The 17,974-nt window shown below is 40.1% G+C and overlaps 1 protein-coding gene across 4 annotated transcripts in view; it reads right to left on the bottom strand.

Annotated features, from left to right (window-relative positions):
• Positions 1-17,974, bottom strand: part of Ppargc1a (peroxisome proliferator-activated receptor gamma, coactivator 1 alpha) — a 644,980-nt gene that overhangs the window by 77,333 nt on the left and 549,673 nt on the right. For all 4 annotated transcript variants that reach the window (XM_005402464.2, XM_005402463.2, XM_005402462.2 and 1 more), the window contains one exon: positions 14,632-14,811. In XM_005402464.2, coding sequence (XP_005402521.1) covers positions 14,632-14,811 — 180 coding nt within the window. The remainder of the gene's footprint in view (positions 1-14,631; positions 14,812-17,974) is intronic.

Genomic DNA, 17,974 nt, shown 5'->3' with positions numbered 1-17,974 from the left:
GATATTTTAGTTTAGCATGCCCCAGATGGATATAGACAAGGGGTCATATGCTGTTGGGGTGGTAGTTTATTTGAGGGTTGCATAGGATGAAGATGGAAAGCAGAAGAGGAAGTACATAGTGGCAAAATCACCCTAAAGGAATGCACAGAATTACTTCTTGGTAACTTTTCTGAGCTGTACTTGTCTTCCCCAATTTCCTTGTACCAAAAGAGTGTTACAGTTGACAAGAGAAAAACTCTGTAGTGTCTACTGTAGGCAATTTTAACATTCATGCATTTTGAGGGAGGAAGTATTCTAAAGATTATAAAGTGAAACTCATGTTTCATGGAGCATCCCCTTATTTACCATGTACAGCTATGTGGGAAACACAAGATAATATCGAGACCATATGAAAATATTTTAGAACTAAAACCACATGTAGGTGTTTGCACATATGCCTCATTTACCTCTCACATCATCAGGTGTTAACTCATGTAGGCACTTGTGTAGATAACTCAAAGAATTTGATTTGGTTCCGCTCCAAAGTTGTTGTGAAAGAATTTTAATGAAAAGATTTCAAAATCATTTACATGCTTTTCCCATCTTTAAAATTATGAAAATTGATTTTTTATAGCATTGTACACTATTCCAAAATAACTGTATGGACCTATTGAAAAACACAGGGCTACTTTTCCCAAAAACTCTATGGCACCAACATGTCACCTTTGACATGTTGGTTGCATTTTCAGAGGTTTTAGTCTTAGCTTTTGGTCAGTTCTTAAATCTTTCTATATTACTGTCTTGTTAACTTTTTAAATCATTTATTCTTGTATCCTACATGTTCAAAAAGGAGATAAACAGGTTTATTTAAATTGCTAGTTAGAATAGGAAGGAAACGCTAAATGAGAATGACAGGCTTATCTAAGAATAAAATGCATCAAATATGAAGGATTTTTTCTGAATGTAGCATGGCTTCTCAAAAACATCCTTACAAAATGGGTTGTTTCCCAGTTCTGTTTCATTACTTTAATAGTATTAAGTTAATAACGGCCAGAGAAATGAAGACTTCCCATATGAATTGCAAAAGTACTCACTATGTTTAAGTAAAATATGCATCCTACCTATGAAACATATATACATCTCTGTTTCAACCATGGAAGATGTAACTGGAAATAAAAGTGAGCCGGTAACTAAAGGAGAAAAAGTGGGATTTGTGTTTTGTTTTTCTGTACAAAAAGGAGCAGCGAGGTCACACAGTCCTGCTAGAGGGTGTCATCCCTTCTGCTGACTCAGAAAAGAAATACATTTGCCATTGAAAGACAAATTAAGCAGGGCAGGGTGTGTGCTTCATGGATTCACAGATCCAGTTATCTGCCAAGACCAGGCAACATTCAGTTACCTCCAAAGGCATCTAAACACAGAGACTTCTTTGGCTGTGTGTGGATGGAATATCTCTGTCAAATTTTTCAGTCTGAACAAATACTGTAAAGCGGTCCAGAACAGATCTATCCCAGAAGAAATTGACACAACTTCCTTTAGGACAGGGGCAGCTACCTCAGCTACATTGCTGGGATTGCAGGTGATAGGATTAAAGGAGCTAGACAGTGGCATTATGACCTAAATGCAACACTCAAATCTGCCACACACAGAGCGCTGGAATTGGGGACCAGCAGGGAAAAGAAGTCATTTATCCTTGCAGCAACGCAGGATTCCCATTCCCAGGCGTTTGCCAGATTCTTCTCCAGTGGGAATGGGAGATGAGCCTGTCTGTTGGGCAACACTCCCGAACAGAAAAATCCAGATTTGAGTTGTGCAGCCCCAAGGGGAGCAGGGCGTCCCTGCTAAGCATGGGTTGGCAAGACACAAGAGAGTCCTGACATGAGAACATTTCTGGCCAGAATCTGAGTTGGCAAAGACCCATGCCTGGAACACAGAAGCTCCAGCTTCGCATCAGAGCAGATGAGATGACACCCAGGGAAGTTAATATCCTTAGGCCAAGAGCCCATGGAAAAATCAAGGGCATTCCTATAATAGAGGCAGTTTTTCCCTAGGCAAAAACCATTCAAATGTAGAAATACACTTCTCTGAAAGGACTAAGGAAAAGAGATTTAGGTTAGACTATGCTGGGTATTTGAAAGGGGTCCAACTGCACAGGAGCCCCACTAGGAGTGTAACGCTTGATTGCTGTATCAGAGAAAAGGCTGAGCATCCTTCTTCCTGCCATGCTTCTTCTGGGGGACTGAAAAGCCCCTGGATAGCAGTAGCCAGGAAGGCAGTGAGATATGAGATCTAGAAAATGGGTCCAAAAGAGAGAAAAGCCACATGTAACAGTGCGTCTCTTACAGGCCAACAGCATGTTGACCCTTCCAGCTGGACTGAAATATCATTCCCAGAGAGGAAGGTCAATGTACCTAAAATGGGTCAAAATGGTTTCTCACGCATCAAAGCCCCACACAGGTTGCCAGGGGTGCAGCATTCTGGTCACATAAGCCTTGCTCACCAGTTAAAGAACTTTCTGCTCCCAGTCTGATTTCCTCTTGCTTTCTCTCAGCAATTCCAATGAACCAACTCATTTTAATCAATGCAGTATGTGTTGGACACCATAAATCCCAGGTCTACCATTTTCTTCCCAGATATTCTGCGCCACTGCCTTGGATTCACTGGACCCTCTGCCTGGGATTGGGAGAAAAGACCTCTCTAGCTAGGAGAAAGGTGCTCTCATAAGATTCCACTGCAGGGGGAAGATAACAAGTACAAGAAGAGTGGAATTTATTTGTTAGTGATGACCAGGATAACAGGCAGGTGGGGAAAGTCCTTGTATTGCTGCCTCTATCAGAGAGCTTATCTCTCTTGAATTTAAAGGCCTGTCTTCATCACTAGCCATGAGCTTCATGGAGCCAGGGACTGGGTCTCCTGTTAACTATTGTGTCCCCAGAATTGTCAGGTAGCTAAGCATGCTCGTGATTGATAGTAGTTATTGGATGCTAAGTGGATAAATAAACCAGTGAGAGAAGGGATGACTTTTAAAATCCACAAACACCAGGAATTATGCAAATGTGCAGAAAGACAGAAGCCAGGAGCTCAGCCAGGGAACTGCTTTTCCTATGAGAAAATGTGAACACCCATTTTCCACGTGATAGGGGATGAAAAGAACAGTGCTAGTAATCATCATCAGTAGTATCTGCATAGTGCTTGAGAAGAGCTAAAGCTTCACCATGAGGTCTCTATGTTAGCAACTTAACCAGGTAAGTCCAAATGATTGCAGACACAGGTTGCAATGCCTTCCTGTCTCCAGGTCATTTGAAGAAAGATGGGCAGAGGTGAACACATCTAAAAATTTCTCAAAAAGGAAAAAAATTACTTGCATCAGTTTCTCCTCAGGCCTCTAGTGCAGAAATATCAGCCCCCTGTGGAAACTGGTCTCTGAGCTGTTTGCTAGCCTGGTGAGTACATTTTTTTCTTCTTTTCCCATTTCAACAAATGGCAAATCTGGTTCGATAATTTCTTCGCTGCCTCTCTCTAAATTTTATATTTCAGGAAAGTTTGAACAAAGTGTCTGGCTGTCACTATTTCCTCATGCCCTCGTAATGAATGAAGAGTTAACTGGGGTGCAAAGGCAAGGAGAAAGCTTGCCAGATATAGTTAGAGAATTTCATGACAATTAGCACTGATTTGCACTACAAAAATAGAAAAAAAAAATTGTTCTAAAGGAGAATTAAAAGAAAAAAATACCCTACTTACTCTCTCACACAACCCAACAAAAGAATCCAGGACCTGGCTTAAAATGATGCCATTGGATGACAGATAAAAACACACCAAATTAACCAATTAGCATTCACCCAAGAAAATCTGTGCCTGAAAGAGTGCAAAAGAAGGAAGTCATTGACAGGAGTACCAACTTTACAATAGCCCAGACTGTTTATCTACCCACAGCAAGTGCTACCTCCCCACTTTTTTGTGACCCTCTCAACAATTCCGGGGGAAAAAAATGTTAGTTCAACATTATCGCAAGCCGGAATATGACTCTATTTATGTGACAAGTTGACAACATACAATTTCATGCTCGTTGAACTGATCGGTGTTATATATTCACTGTGAATATTATGAAGCCTCACCATTATAAATATGAAACACTATACACTTATTCAAAATAACTCCAGCAGTGGCAATTTATAGCTTGGTTGTTTGTGTTCTTATGAAGTCCAAATGCCACCTTAAGAAGCTGCAGCTCACAGAAACAGATGTGCAGTGCGACTGCGACCAAAATGGATTGACGATGACCTATGTGAAAGCAGGCTATTACATTTTGGTCTGCATGGCAGCTGACACTGGTTTGTATTTAGATATGTGAGTGCTGGGAACACTGTGTCCTTAAAGCTCTGTTTAAACATGGGCCAAGACATTTGTCTACTGGACTAATTATTTTATCACCCTTCTATGGCAAGGATTCTTTTTTTCTTTTAAAGAAAAGGAATGTGGGTGTGTATGCACATGTATACACACACACACACACACACACACACACACACACACATTTCCACTCTGCTTCATAAAGTTCCAGCAAGGACTTTAAACCTTGGTCATGTCAGGTGAATGCTGGCAAGATTTCTAGAATGCCTGCATAACAGGATTGTACTACTTTCTTGGTCAGGTGCCTGGGAACGGGACAAGGCCACAAACCATCAAATCATAAGCTGTCACAGCAACTGTTCCTTGGTCAGGTTTTTTCCTTCCCTTTCCTCCTCCCCTCCCTTTCTTGCTTTTAGCAAGCTTCAACCAATTTGCAAGTGTTCCCTTCCACAAGGACAAATTTGGAATAGTGAAGAACAACACAATTTATCCAAATGTGGAAGGAAATGAAGGAACCAGGCACCTTGCTAAAGCTAGATATCAAGAATTTGCATAAGTAGTTCCCCAACAACAGAGGTGTTATTTGGAACAAAATAAATTGCTTGCATTGTATGCAAGGGCACAAACCCTGACCAACTTTGTGATCGCTCCCTCGCTTGTACGTTTCCCAAGTACACGCAGATATTCCTGCCATGAAGCTCAAGTGAGTCGCTCTCGAGAGGTATACCTAAACAGGTAATGGTTTACTGACATCAAATATTTCAACTTTTTTTTTTTAATACAAGTAAAAAAAAAAAATCCAAAGTATGTGAATATGAATTAAGATCCCTCTGGATTGTTACAGTAATTCTTTTGTTTATAACAAGTCTTTTTATAGTAATTCTGGTTTGTTAGTCTGCTTAATACCAGGTAATAACCCTTGTCTGCAGACCTAACAATGAATCTTGAAGAATTTGAGTGTTTCTTGAAACATTTTAATTATAGTGTTTTGGAACTTTCCTCCCACTTCAACAATGTTTGTGCTGCAAAGTCTGCATCATTTTCTACTTTTTCTGTTGGTTAAAGTGAAGGTGTTGTCCATCTGTCTACCAAATCCAAACCCCAGATAACACTATTGCATACATTCATTTTGCATGGGCCCTGGTGGCCCTTATCTCTTTGCTTTTGTGATCTCTTATGAACACCTAGGAATAGCAATTTGCTGCGTGTTTGTAAAGCCATCTTAGTCTGAAGCTCGCCTTCCCCCCTTTTATCATACAGTGATATTCTGCAGCTAAATCCTGTTCATCACGGCAAAATTTGCTCTCAGCTCCATTTTAGAATAATGTGACCATTCTCTGTGAGTGTGGAACTTATCAAACATGTAACGGTGGACAATTATCATTTCAATGAACTACTTATTAATAGAAGATGTTTTGTGTGCTTTGCTTAGATTTATTGATATGCTGCCCACTGTACAGTGTTGCCTGAAGCTATTAAGTTCACGTTCATCAGTGTCTCCAGCAAGCAGCTCTGCTATTCACACAATTCTGCTTCTTCTACGGGCTTTGCTCAACTTTATTTTACCATTATATCACCTAGAACATTAAGCACAATGCTCCAGTTCTGTGTGTTAAATCACAATTGTTTCCTATTAAGTGTTCCAAGCTACCCATTTTTATTAACAGTTACTTTATTAAATCCTTAATAACACAGATAGAATAGTTAGTTAATTTGTGTGTTGAGCCATGGATGTTAATTTGTAAACATAATAACATACCGCAATCATTTGCATAATAGCATTTTAATCTTTTTAGTAAAAGCTGTAATTCCTTACAAAGTACACTGCAGTGGAAGCTAAGTGAGTATTGGTAATAATACAAAAGGCCTTAAAATTCTGATCCTATTATGGGGTTGGAACATACCCAAACTGCTTCCATAATCTCTGAGATGTTACTGTTCTCTGATTTAGGTGTCTGTGTCAAGAATAAAAATGAAGTATAACTGGTAGCCACAGACGATTTCCTAAATGTAATTTAGTATTCACTAAGCACTAGCACTTTGCAAATAGCTCTGAGGCTTTCCTTCAAAGTTCAGAGCTCCAGTTATGCATCTTGTGTAAGGAACACTGGGGAACTCGCTCCTGACTCAGCTGAGGTGAAGAGGGGGCTCGGGTAAATCATGCTGATTTGGCGAAGGGAAAGGCATCAGCCACCAAGGAAATAGTTCCGGATTTTTCTCCCTCTTCCCATCCCTGTCCTACTAGCCTGATGGTGCCTGCTTAACCGACTATCTCTCAGCAGAAGTTTGGGAGAGAATAAAAAAGTAGAGGGTTACTTAAAGAAGCTGCTTCTGGGGAGAAGCTCTGTAGGGAACTCATTTCTAGAACCTACTAACACCAATCACAAGACTGAGGGGAGAGAGAAAGCAAGAGGGTAATAAGGTAGTTAGGTAGCTGTATAAAAGTCAGGCCAAGTCACTTTCTCTAAGACCTGGTAATTCATTAATCCGTTTGGCTGCAAACCTTGAATGAATAACTTGCAGTAGTAATGGAGATGGACAGGTTCACAGAATGTTAGTGTCTAGAGCTGTGTAAATTCCTCTATCATTTTAGAAAAGAAAAGGTATCTCCTATCATCATCTCAGGGCAAATGGTTTAAGAGATAAGAAGCCACTTGTCTTTGAAAACTTTTGTCCTTGCCGAGAGAGTAACCATGTGTTTCTCACTGCGGGTCTCTCTATTTTTCTCTCACTCTTACCCTAGCTACTTATAAGTCAGCATCTTTGCCAACCTCCAGGAAAACACAGTATCCTGCTTTTGCTTTTACTCTGTACCTCGGAGTACACAAGTCTTAAAAGTAACCTGAGAAGTTAAGAAAGAAAATAAAAATGGTCCTTACACAGTTGTTTCACACTGTGGGCAATTCGTTTTATAAAACCCACAATAAAAGTTTTCATTGCTAAAAGAATAGGCACATAATTATATGGGCAAATTAACCTTGTTAAAAATGTGAAGTCTGAGATAGAGAGCGGAGGAGGAGCAATCTGAATCTCAGTTTAACAACTTGGTCTTTAATGTTAATCTTTTTATCTGCCTTGTGTGTTCATTCTGAAGTCAGCCAACTCTTGGACCCTGCCTCCAGGACACCGCATACAGATAGAGAAACATGCAGATGGCATATTTATATGTTGAGTACATGGCACCCACTGCTGCTGCACAAATAGACTATTTGTCCACTGCATTGTACCATTTGTCTACCCTGAATAAACCTTGATCGCTGTAACCTAAAGTAATATCTTTGCAACAAATTTAAGAGACAATGAGCCATTTTTTCCAGATTCCACTCCAGCATTACCTTCTTGTGAAATTGATCTCTACTTGCTTGACCCCCAAATGCCCAGGGAGAGGAAGTTTTACTTATTTAAATGACCTCCTGTTATAGTTTGTATCTGGATGTCTCCCCAAAGCCTCCTGCAGTAATGGGGTGGGTTCTAGAGTTTTTAATTGATTCATGGTCCAATGCTGGGATTATGGGTATGACACCCACTCCAAACGGAAGCAGGTAGTTTGCATACAATATAAGAGAGGGGAAGAAGTTTACTCTTTCTGCTCCTCCCTTTTTGCTCTTGTTGCTTTTGCTGTTTTCCGCTGGCATGCACTGTTGCCCTCTGTCATGTGGCACTCTGCCTTGAAGTCAGCCGAGTATGGACTGAAACCTCCACAAACTGTGAGCTAAATAAACCTTTCCTTCCTTAATTCTGGGTGTTGGGTGTTTTGTTCCAGCAATAAGAGAAAAGTAACCAAGACACCCCTTCAAAAAGCTTAGGAGGTGGGAAAAAGTCTAAGGCAAGCCCATAAAGTGGCTTACCCATTTCTCGGAATGCTCAAAGCACCTGGCGTGAAATTATTGGTCTCTATACCCTTCCCCACAAAATACTACTTTTTGAAGTAATTTACCTTACTAAACATATTGAGTATCATTTTCCAGAGTGTAGAAAATGAGATCTGAATTAACTCCCACTAAAAGCAGCAGCCAATCACATCTGCTGTAACAATAACCCATCAACAAAAGTTATCACCAAGAAAGTTAGTGCTTTTGAACCAGGGCCCTGCAACCTGCAGCCTGTGACTCGCTCTTTATTGGTAAGGGTTGGTGCCAATAGATGCAGCCCTGTGGGTCAGAACTCCTGAGGCATATTTTTCCAGTGGTCAGCATAATGGCTGGGAGGAAACAGGGTGATAAAACAGATGTTCCCAAGATAAGCCAGATGTTATCAAGTCAAGTAGTCTAAAGCAGTGCTTACCTGAGGTATACAGATGAACACACACATACACGTGAGGGCACGTGCACGCACACACACACACACACACACACACACACACACACACAAATGAACAACGCTAGTTAGTTTCCCTGCAAGATAAACTGACAGTAGAAGTGGAAAATAAAACAGCACCCAGACTGGGTCAGATTGTTGCTTTCTGATTTGTGAGTCTCTAAGACGAACATCTAACTGATTTATACCCAGAATGTGGAATTTTGTGGTAGACTACAAATGCAAAGATAAGTACAACATAAATTTTTAAAATACTCCATAAGTCTCCATGAGCTTCAGCATTCTTCAATGTTCTTACGTTACAGCCAATTATCTCCCCACTTAAATGGCTATTATTTTCTTACTTGAAGTCTATGTTCTCCATAAGTGCCATTACCAAGTGTGGCAAAAATCTGGTTGCAGGCTGTAAATTCTGTAAATTTAATTTAAATGACAAACATGTATTGATTGCCAATCGGAAATCCCCGAAATCTTTAAAAAGTGATTATTGTAAGTTAAGGCAGTCTTTCCACATAACAAAGGAGAATTTATTTTCTGGGTGATGAAGGTGAGTTTGTTTTTATAAGCATTTTGCTTTTGTTTTCTGTCTGTTTCGTTAACATTCCGGAGAGGTTTGCCATTCATAGAAAACTCTGTCTGGACCATAGGCACAGTTTGAAGGAGGAATTCATTACCATGGAAGGCTGCAGAATTTCCTTCAAGGAGACAAGTGAGGAAAAGCAGGCACCTAGTACATTTGTGGATTGGGTTAAATATGTGCTGGCCTTGAGGCAGCAGGGAGATAGAAAGCCCCTGTGTAAAATGACTCACAGGTCTAAGGACTTTTCAGCCCCGAAAAGTGAGCAAACATGTCACCAAGAAAGGTATACATGAAGTTCTAAGTCTCTCTGGAACATGTTGGAGTTGGCATTCCTGGCCTGGATACTGACTCACACTTATCAAGGCTGATGGAATTTTCCTCTAGGGTGTTTGGAGTCTGCTTCCATCCCCTCTGCTACTACCTCCTCCCTGTTGCCCCTGTATCACACCAGGTCTGGAATACAACCAGGCCTACTCTCTGGCTTCCTCTACTTCTTACTGACCTATACTTCTTAAATCTGTCTGTAGCATCACTCCTAGAAACCACCTCCACTGCGTTTCAGTCTTGCTAAACATCTGCAAAGATGTACTAATATCTTCCCTGGAAACTAAATATTCCCAAATGGACTCTGTTGGCGAAACATACCTTCACACCTACCGTAGAACCAAACGTACTTTCCTTACGCCTGTGTTCTCAGGCATATTTGACTGTGTTCTCTATGTATTTGACTTTGAATAAACCAAGCTCCTGGCCTCCATACCCTCTCTGTGAAACTCTCAAGTCTATTCTCTTACCAGAATCGGTGAATTCATTCTTGCTCTTTCTGTTCTTAGCTAGGAATGCACACACATGAACACACACATACATGTGTATAAATGCAATCAGCCTCTTGCAATATTTGTCACTTGCTAGTATGTATGATAACCATATGTGCGCACACACCCATACATGAATATATAGTCTTACATTCTTTTCTAAATATTAATATAAAAACATACATACACATATGTATATGTATACACACAGTCTTGCATTGTTACTTGTGTCACATTTCTTCTCTATATCTGCAAAGCTAGATTTAAATTATTTTAGATCACAGAACTTTTTTGTGCTTATAGGTACTATCTACTGCATTCCAAGCAAATTTCTAAAAAAACTTTAGAAAACAGGACCGACAAATTCCATACTTTCAAACACTCACGGTCTATTCCTAGATTGGTTATAGTCAGACTGTTTAATAGGTATATAATATATGCTCACTCTTGAAAAGTTTAGAACATAACTGAGAGCTAGGAAGAAAGATGTGCAATCATCTATATTCCCAATAGTGATCAAGTGTTCTTGAAAACTTCTGCCATTTATTTCCTGCTTGGCATGTAGCAAGACGCCACATACAGATTAGCAGGGAGCCACGACTCACGGTCCTCCTGCAGAAGTTCCATACATTTCAGATCTGAGAGCTCCAGTAACTGCCAAACAGCAATGCCAGCTATAGCTCTGAGTCCTCTCCCCATTAGCAAAGATGAGTCGCAGAGCATGTTGTCAGTAAGGACACAGGTATTTTCTTACCTCCACTGCCCTAAGGAACCCAAGCAGCTACTTTCAGAAGTACCCGGTGAATGAATGAAACATGCCCATTTCTTTTATATCATAGAAGCATTAAAACAGGTGTTAAATAAAGCAGGGACAAGACGGCCTGCAGTGACCCAGAAAGGCCTGTGTGCTATTTAAATGAACCACATGCCACCCATCTTTACACAGGGCTATGCTGTAAAAGCAGCTCTTTATTCTCTCTCTTCACACAATGCACAAAGGAAGCAGGGGGAAGGAAGTTATGTTGCAATATTCTGAAGCATAAATCTTGCCACCAGCCAGCCCAGGGACAGTATCCTGTTTTCCTTACACATGGGTCAGGTTCACCAGAGGCTGGACCTATAGGTCTTGTGCTGTTTTTCCAAGTGGTTTCTGAATTATATGTGGTCACCTACATTCACACATCCAAACACAGATTGTGCAAGTAGAGGCGGTTTGTGTGCCTAGTTACTCAACCAACATGTGCAATTGCATGTTAGCACTGCTTCAACACACTCATAATTCACACTTTCCCAAATTATGACATTTGACTTCATTCCTTTTGTTATCATTTATTTTATGTTGTGGGTTCCCATGAAGAATTAAACTTAGATTCAAACATATGCGAGAGGCAAGAGGAAGAGATTTCTCTACAGTCCTTCCAGTGCTCTCATATTCTTCTATATTGTTACATCTCCATAAATCTCACTTTCTGCTGTGATTAGAATTCGGAAATCCCATGGCCAGTTTCCTGCAGTGTCCTCAAGGTGCCACTTGAGTCAGGGAAAAGTGTTTAACTGCCCGGTGCCTTATTTCATTCTGAGCAACCAGAGGTAGATAACGCTTATTACAGGGAGGTCAGCAAAGGCAGAGCCGTGACTGTTTAGCTTGCTCAAGTACAAGGCCTCCTCAAATGTGATGAGACAGGGCTTTGAGAATCGGGAGAAGGTGAGCACAGGTGAAAAGTCCACGTGACAGCCTGGCCCTGGGAAATGACTCCTGTGAAATGCTGCTTTGGTAGAAACGACACAAAGCCGTGGCCGTTCAAAGGTTATTTCACTGCATATGGACTCTCTTTGCCAAGGAAGACCCAATTTTAGAATTTCATTTGTGCTCAAAACACACTTTTCTTTCCCATTATAGAAGAGATGTCTGAGTTAAACACTAGAGGGCAAAGAGTAGAAGTGTCATCATCCTATGCAAATGCTCAGGACACTGCTGCTGTTTGGAACAGCATTGCCACATCTGACCTTACCCTTTGCCTAGACAGAGAAGAATAGGCCCCGTGACATCAGAGGGAGCTGTTTGGGGGCCTTATCTAAACAGTTACTCTCGCTCTCTGTCACTAACAGAATACTTAGTATCAGTCCTGAGGCCCCGGGCATCTCAATAATTCTATATGGATTCTCATTCTTTGTATTCAGACTCTCACTGCTTGTTCCAGCAATCTGACCAACTCCTCTTTTGAACTTCATAAAGGGGAATTTTAGTGGCTTTTTAAAAAGCCCAAACAAACAGAGTTTCTCAAACTAAGCACTGTCACTTGAAATCAGATAGTTCCTTATGATGGTGAGCTACACTGTGCATGATAGGATATTTAGCACAATCCCTAGTCTCTACCCATTAAATGCCAGTAGCATTGCTTCACCCCTAGCCATAACGAGCAAACATGCCCCCAGATACCTCATGTCCCCTGGGGGGCAAAATTACCTTTGGTTGAGAATCATTGTTTTAAAATGACCTAATGAGAGATTCAATTAAATGAACCTTGTGTTTCAGAACATTGAAAACAATTCTATCGGTGGTAGAAAGTTATATAGGGAAACAAAACGAGTGTCATTGCATAGATTAAGCATCTATATATAGATAACTGACTAGGGGCTGAGCCAAGGCTCCTGGTGATATAAATGGGAAGTACCCCATGCACATAGCACAGTGCAAAGTGTGGGGACATAAGGTCGTGGAGAAACTTATTCTCTTAAAAACTGGCCCACCAGGGAAGCAAAGGCTCCCACGTTACCCCACCCACCTTTTAGTTACACACACCTTTTAGTTATTCTACAACTTCTGCAATGATCATCTACAAAATACATGACATTCACCTGATATGGAAAAGCAGATGATTAGATGTCTATAGACAGGGATGTTTTTGTAAAGTTCTGTTTATTTAATGCTGCATGACTTAGAATGGGCCTGTGCTTGACAAGTGTACTGAATGAGGAATGTTCAGTTTACCAGTTTCAACCAGCCAAGTCCTCACATGAACTTTCTAAGACCCGGCTGAGAAGCCTGGGAAAGTGGAACTAACCACAAACCTTTGGCGTTTCCTTTACCTGCTTATAGAGCCCCAGCCCAACTCCCCGATGTACACATTCCTTTTAGACTCATTTTATGCTCCAGACATATCATAAAACCTTAGCTTAAAGAGGAAGCACCTACAGCTCCCTTTGGTTCACCAGCTATCTATGCTTCCATGTCAACCAACCCTGAAAGGAAAGATTCTGTTCTATTTGAAAAGACATATATGTACGGAACAGAAAAGCAGACTGATAGACCTTTGTGAAGGATGGCTCTCACCCTAAATCATTACTTCCATATTTTTAGCATGGTGTAGACTTTGGCATCAGATAAATTCGGAATTAAAATGCCAGATCTTTGTCAACATGTGATGTGGGGAAAATCACTCACTCACTCTGAGATTTAGTGTCATCTGCATTTGTAAAGTGGAAGTGATGATAATAATAGTATCTATACAAGAGAGAGATGCTTCTGACATACAGAAAGCAGAAGCACCCCCAAATATTGGTCATTGTTGTTATATTATTATTGTTGTTATCAACATTACTATAGTCATATTTTGCTCATTATCCTACATTTATTTAGTGCTTTCCATGTACTAATTGGTGGAAAAGCTCTATTATTGTTATAATATTGCCTTCCTTAAGAGTCAGGATTTAGATAAAATAATACTGAAAACCAGTAAAGTTTTGCACTGAGGAATAATAAACAATAGGACCTGGCACACAGTAGGAGCTCAGAAAAGGTAAGATGATGACGGTGGTGCTGAGGGCTATGATTTTGAAAATGACTTGATTAGGCAATCTTAACTCAATTCACTTTTTGGAGTACTCACTAAATGTTTGCTGTTATATGAAACGATTATTTCCAAGTAGATGAATGCTGATCTTGTAAGAAAGAGCCTGTTTTCTCTAAGTAACACTTTAATAGGAGTAGATTAACATTCTTTATTATAGGGTTGGCTTATAATAAGAGTCTAGAGTCTGGGAGGTAATTTTCACTACTGAAAGGTAAACGAATTTTGACTAATTTATAAGTATATATTAGATGTGTTGAGTTTAGAAGTTTCCACCATATAAAGAAATTAGAGGTATGAACCAAAAATGTAATAGCAATAATCAAAACTGTTCACTTACTTGGTAAAAGAAATACAGATAGACATCTAACCCTTGATGAAAAAGCAGTGCCTTATAATATTCATTATACTACACAGTGTTTACTGCTAAATCTCTTTTTGTGGGAAATAAGAATCAACAGGTTTAGGCATTTCTTCTTCTATGTCACTAATTCTTTCACAACCTGTTGTATTTCAACACAGTTTAAAGCCCTCTGTTGCCGGCTCAGAGCCCCTTAATTCTCAAAAGCTATCCATGTGTTTTCCAAATATTATTTTTCCATAAAAGAGAAAGTCTCTGTGATGAAAAATCTTTCAGTGACAGTAGAAAGAACCCATTATGTTTCTAGGCCTATTACCATGTTAGTCTGGCCCAAACCAAGATCAATGAGAAATTAATTTTTCCAGAGGAAGTCCTTACCTCGAATATGTTAGAAGGCTCATTGTTGTACTGGTTGGATATGATTTCTGATTGGTCACTGCACCACTTGAGTCCACCCAGAAAGCTATCTGTATCCAAGTCATTCACATCTAGTTCTGAAAGATCAAGTTCGGGAAGATCTGGGCAAAGAGGCTGGTCTTCACCAACCAGAGCAGCACACTGCAGGAGGTAGAAAAGGGGGGGAAAAAAAGATTTCATTAACTGCAGGAATTTATTAAACTGCAATAGCATGTGATAGGAATTAAGCCTGGTTAATTCAGCAACACCACCAATGCTGTCCTATGGGGCTTTAATCACTAGGGAAAACACCTTAAATTCTTTTCAACCTGGTTCCCAAAGGGTACTTTGATTTATTCCATCCACAGTTCCACTGCCAGATACACGATAAGTCCCATTCTCTCAGGAAGCCTTCACTGGTTCTCCCAGTTGGAAATCGTCAGGATTTGTTTGCACCTCTTTGGTAGGTATTACTTTGCAAGCTCTAAATCATCTTATATTTAACTGTTCACAAAGTTTTACTCCATCCTTAGCACAGAATATCTTTGCGAGAAGGATCAGAGCTTTGTTTTACTTTGGGAATGGCATCACACACAATAGGCTCTCAATAAACAACTGCTGAGTGACAAATAAACACAAGAACTATACTAGGAAACTTTCTCCATATATACCCTTTTTAAGCATTATAACCCATATAATTCATTTAGCAACTAATGATGCAAGTGCTTTGACTTGTCTATGGTTCTCTTGAAATATTTAACTTGTTTACTGTCACTTGACTTTTTATGAGTTTCCGGACTTCATCCTTAACAGGTCAAAAGCAAATTCCTTGAGATGAAGAACAAAAATTATTATTTTTCTTATGTGGCCTTTATAGTGTTCACTAGGAGCAACGTGCAAGTTTCATGTGTGTGTGTGTGTGTGTGTGTGTGGTCAGTGTCACCTGGAACCTGGAAAAGAGAAACCACACCACAATTACATTTCCATCGTTATCTAAGGAAACTATTTATATTTCATCTGAATTCAGAATTATTATTTTTGTTTAGAGTTACAAAATGATTTCAGTACAATGAAAGAATTAAAATATCCTTTGGTAGGAGCAGCTTATCCCCAAGACTATTTTAGATGGACATATTTCTTCACCTGACATGAGGTACATATTCTTTTTACTGTCCTACTGTGTTGAGCACATTGGACCCCCTTACCAGTGAGGTGGTCTCCGCCACTTGCACTGGTTCTCTAGCTGTTGATTCCAGTCAGCACGCTGTAAGGAACCCTGCAGGCAGTCCTACTGCAGGCATCTGATGATGTCAGAGCCATAACAATCTCATCCACCTGCAGGCCAAGCTGTCTAAATTGAGGGTCTCACACTCAGATATAGAACCCTCATGCCTCTCCCTTCCAAGGTCAGGAGAGATGGTATTCACATCCAGGCTGCTGTTGGGCATAAAGCCGAAGAGCTCCCTTGACATTTAGATCTTTAATAAAATAAGTTTTACGCAGATTTTTTTCTCAAGCACCCCTGTCATCCCCGGCAGGCTACATTACACAGGTCATATGCTGCAGTGTGATCATAAGCCACACGCTGAGAAGTAGGTACTGGGTAATGGAGTCAGCAGTTGGTGAGAGGAGAGGAGGAGGAGCCTGCAGTCACTGCGGTTCTTTCCTGAGACCACCAGGCCCAAGAAATTCCCTGGCAGAAGGCACAAGCCAATGCAGAGGAAGGAGAATCTTCTCTATTGCAACTCCTTTCTGATCACTGTATTAGTATTTTCTTTTTATTATCTGAGTTAGCTCAAAGTTTCAGATCAGTGTACTTGAACAGGTTTTTAAGTAAGATGAAGAGGAGCTATTGTCTTGGTACAATGTTCAACTTGTCTTGTGGGTGTCACCCTTCCTGGGTTCCATTCTCACCCACACTACTTGTTCCCCAAGCACCACAAATAGTATTAACTTTTATCCAACACCATCAATGCAGAGACAAGGCAAGAATTTTTTCAGCAGTGCAAAAAAAAAAAAAACCAAAAAACCACTAGATTTTCACTGGTGGGGCTGGAGGGCACAGTCCGTTTAAAAAAGATAAACAGAAAAGAAAACAGTATCAAAAAAGAAATGCAAGACAGAAAACATATGCTGTCTATCTCTGGCTTTTGTTCCTGTAGCAATGCGCAGGAACCGCGACTTAGAACCCCGAAGTTCCATACTGATTGACAGATCGGCTGGGAGACAACTTCTCTTTAACTGCCCTCTTCAGGCTCGACCTGTTCAAACCCCTTTCACCCCCTGAAAATATGTATTTGTAAGCAACTTTTGAAAAATGTTAAAAAGACCAGATCAATGTGTTGTATTTTTATCGTCCTAAAAGGTATTCCTGTTTCCCTTTCTTCTCTATCTCCTGTCTCTCTCTCTCTCTCTCTCTCTCTCTCTCTCTCTCTCTCTCTCTCTCTCTCTCTCCTCCTATCTCTCCAGTTTTTGCTTTTACATTATGGTTCAAAAAAGTGTCTGTGCTCTTTCCAGTGTCAACATGCTAATAAAATCAGTGCTCCTGAGTGTGGCATTATTCTGCTAATCTAAAACACATTAGTAGTAGTAAATGTTCCTGTTATTAATTTATATTTGGCCTTTGAACAATGCCAGATTTAACAGTCCAAGCCCTGTAACTGTCCTCATCTGACATGCTGATATTTACAGCTTCCCTATACATCTGTAACAGGTGTGCTTTATTGCAATTACAGAGACACATTCTCCTGCCTCTTTGCAACTATGACAGCAATTCCACAACTGTAGCCTTCATTTTATAATAAGATTTAAGAGGATAAAGCAGTTACTAAACACAAAAGGCTAATTATTGTACGCTATTTCACCCCAACAGACTTTTCTCTTAGTTAAGGAGCAGACAATAAATTAGCTTAACTGCACTGATGATAATGAATCATTATAATTAAGTATAATTCTCCATTAACCTTTTGGAGGTTTTGGTGCCATTGATGGTAAATTTTAAAGAGAGAGAAAGAAGAGTGGACTTGGCCACATTAATTATACTAATGAAAAAAAAAAGAATTTCAACTTCTTAAAAAAATTAGTGAAGACAGAGGGAAGGGAACAGAGAGAGGGGCAGTAAGGACGATAGTCTCTGTGGAGTGTATGTCTTGTGAATCGTGTCTATCAATCTTAGTAACCTTATTGTACATCACCTTCATTAAACTGTGAAACACCAGGGATTCTCAGTAGCTCTAGTGATACAGACCTTTATTAACCAATGTGCTGTCCTGTCATCATGTGCAAAAGGGCATAATACGTTTTAGGATGACAGCAAACATTAATG

This window comes from Chinchilla lanigera, unplaced genomic scaffold, assembly GCF_000276665.1.
Source record: "Chinchilla lanigera isolate Chin_1 unplaced genomic scaffold, ChiLan1.0 scaffold00079, whole genome shotgun sequence".
Classification (NCBI taxonomy): Eukaryota; Metazoa; Chordata; class Mammalia; order Rodentia; family Chinchillidae; genus Chinchilla; species Chinchilla lanigera.
The sequence above is the reverse complement of the archived record's forward strand: the minus strand, read 5'-3'. Positions and strand labels throughout refer to the sequence as shown.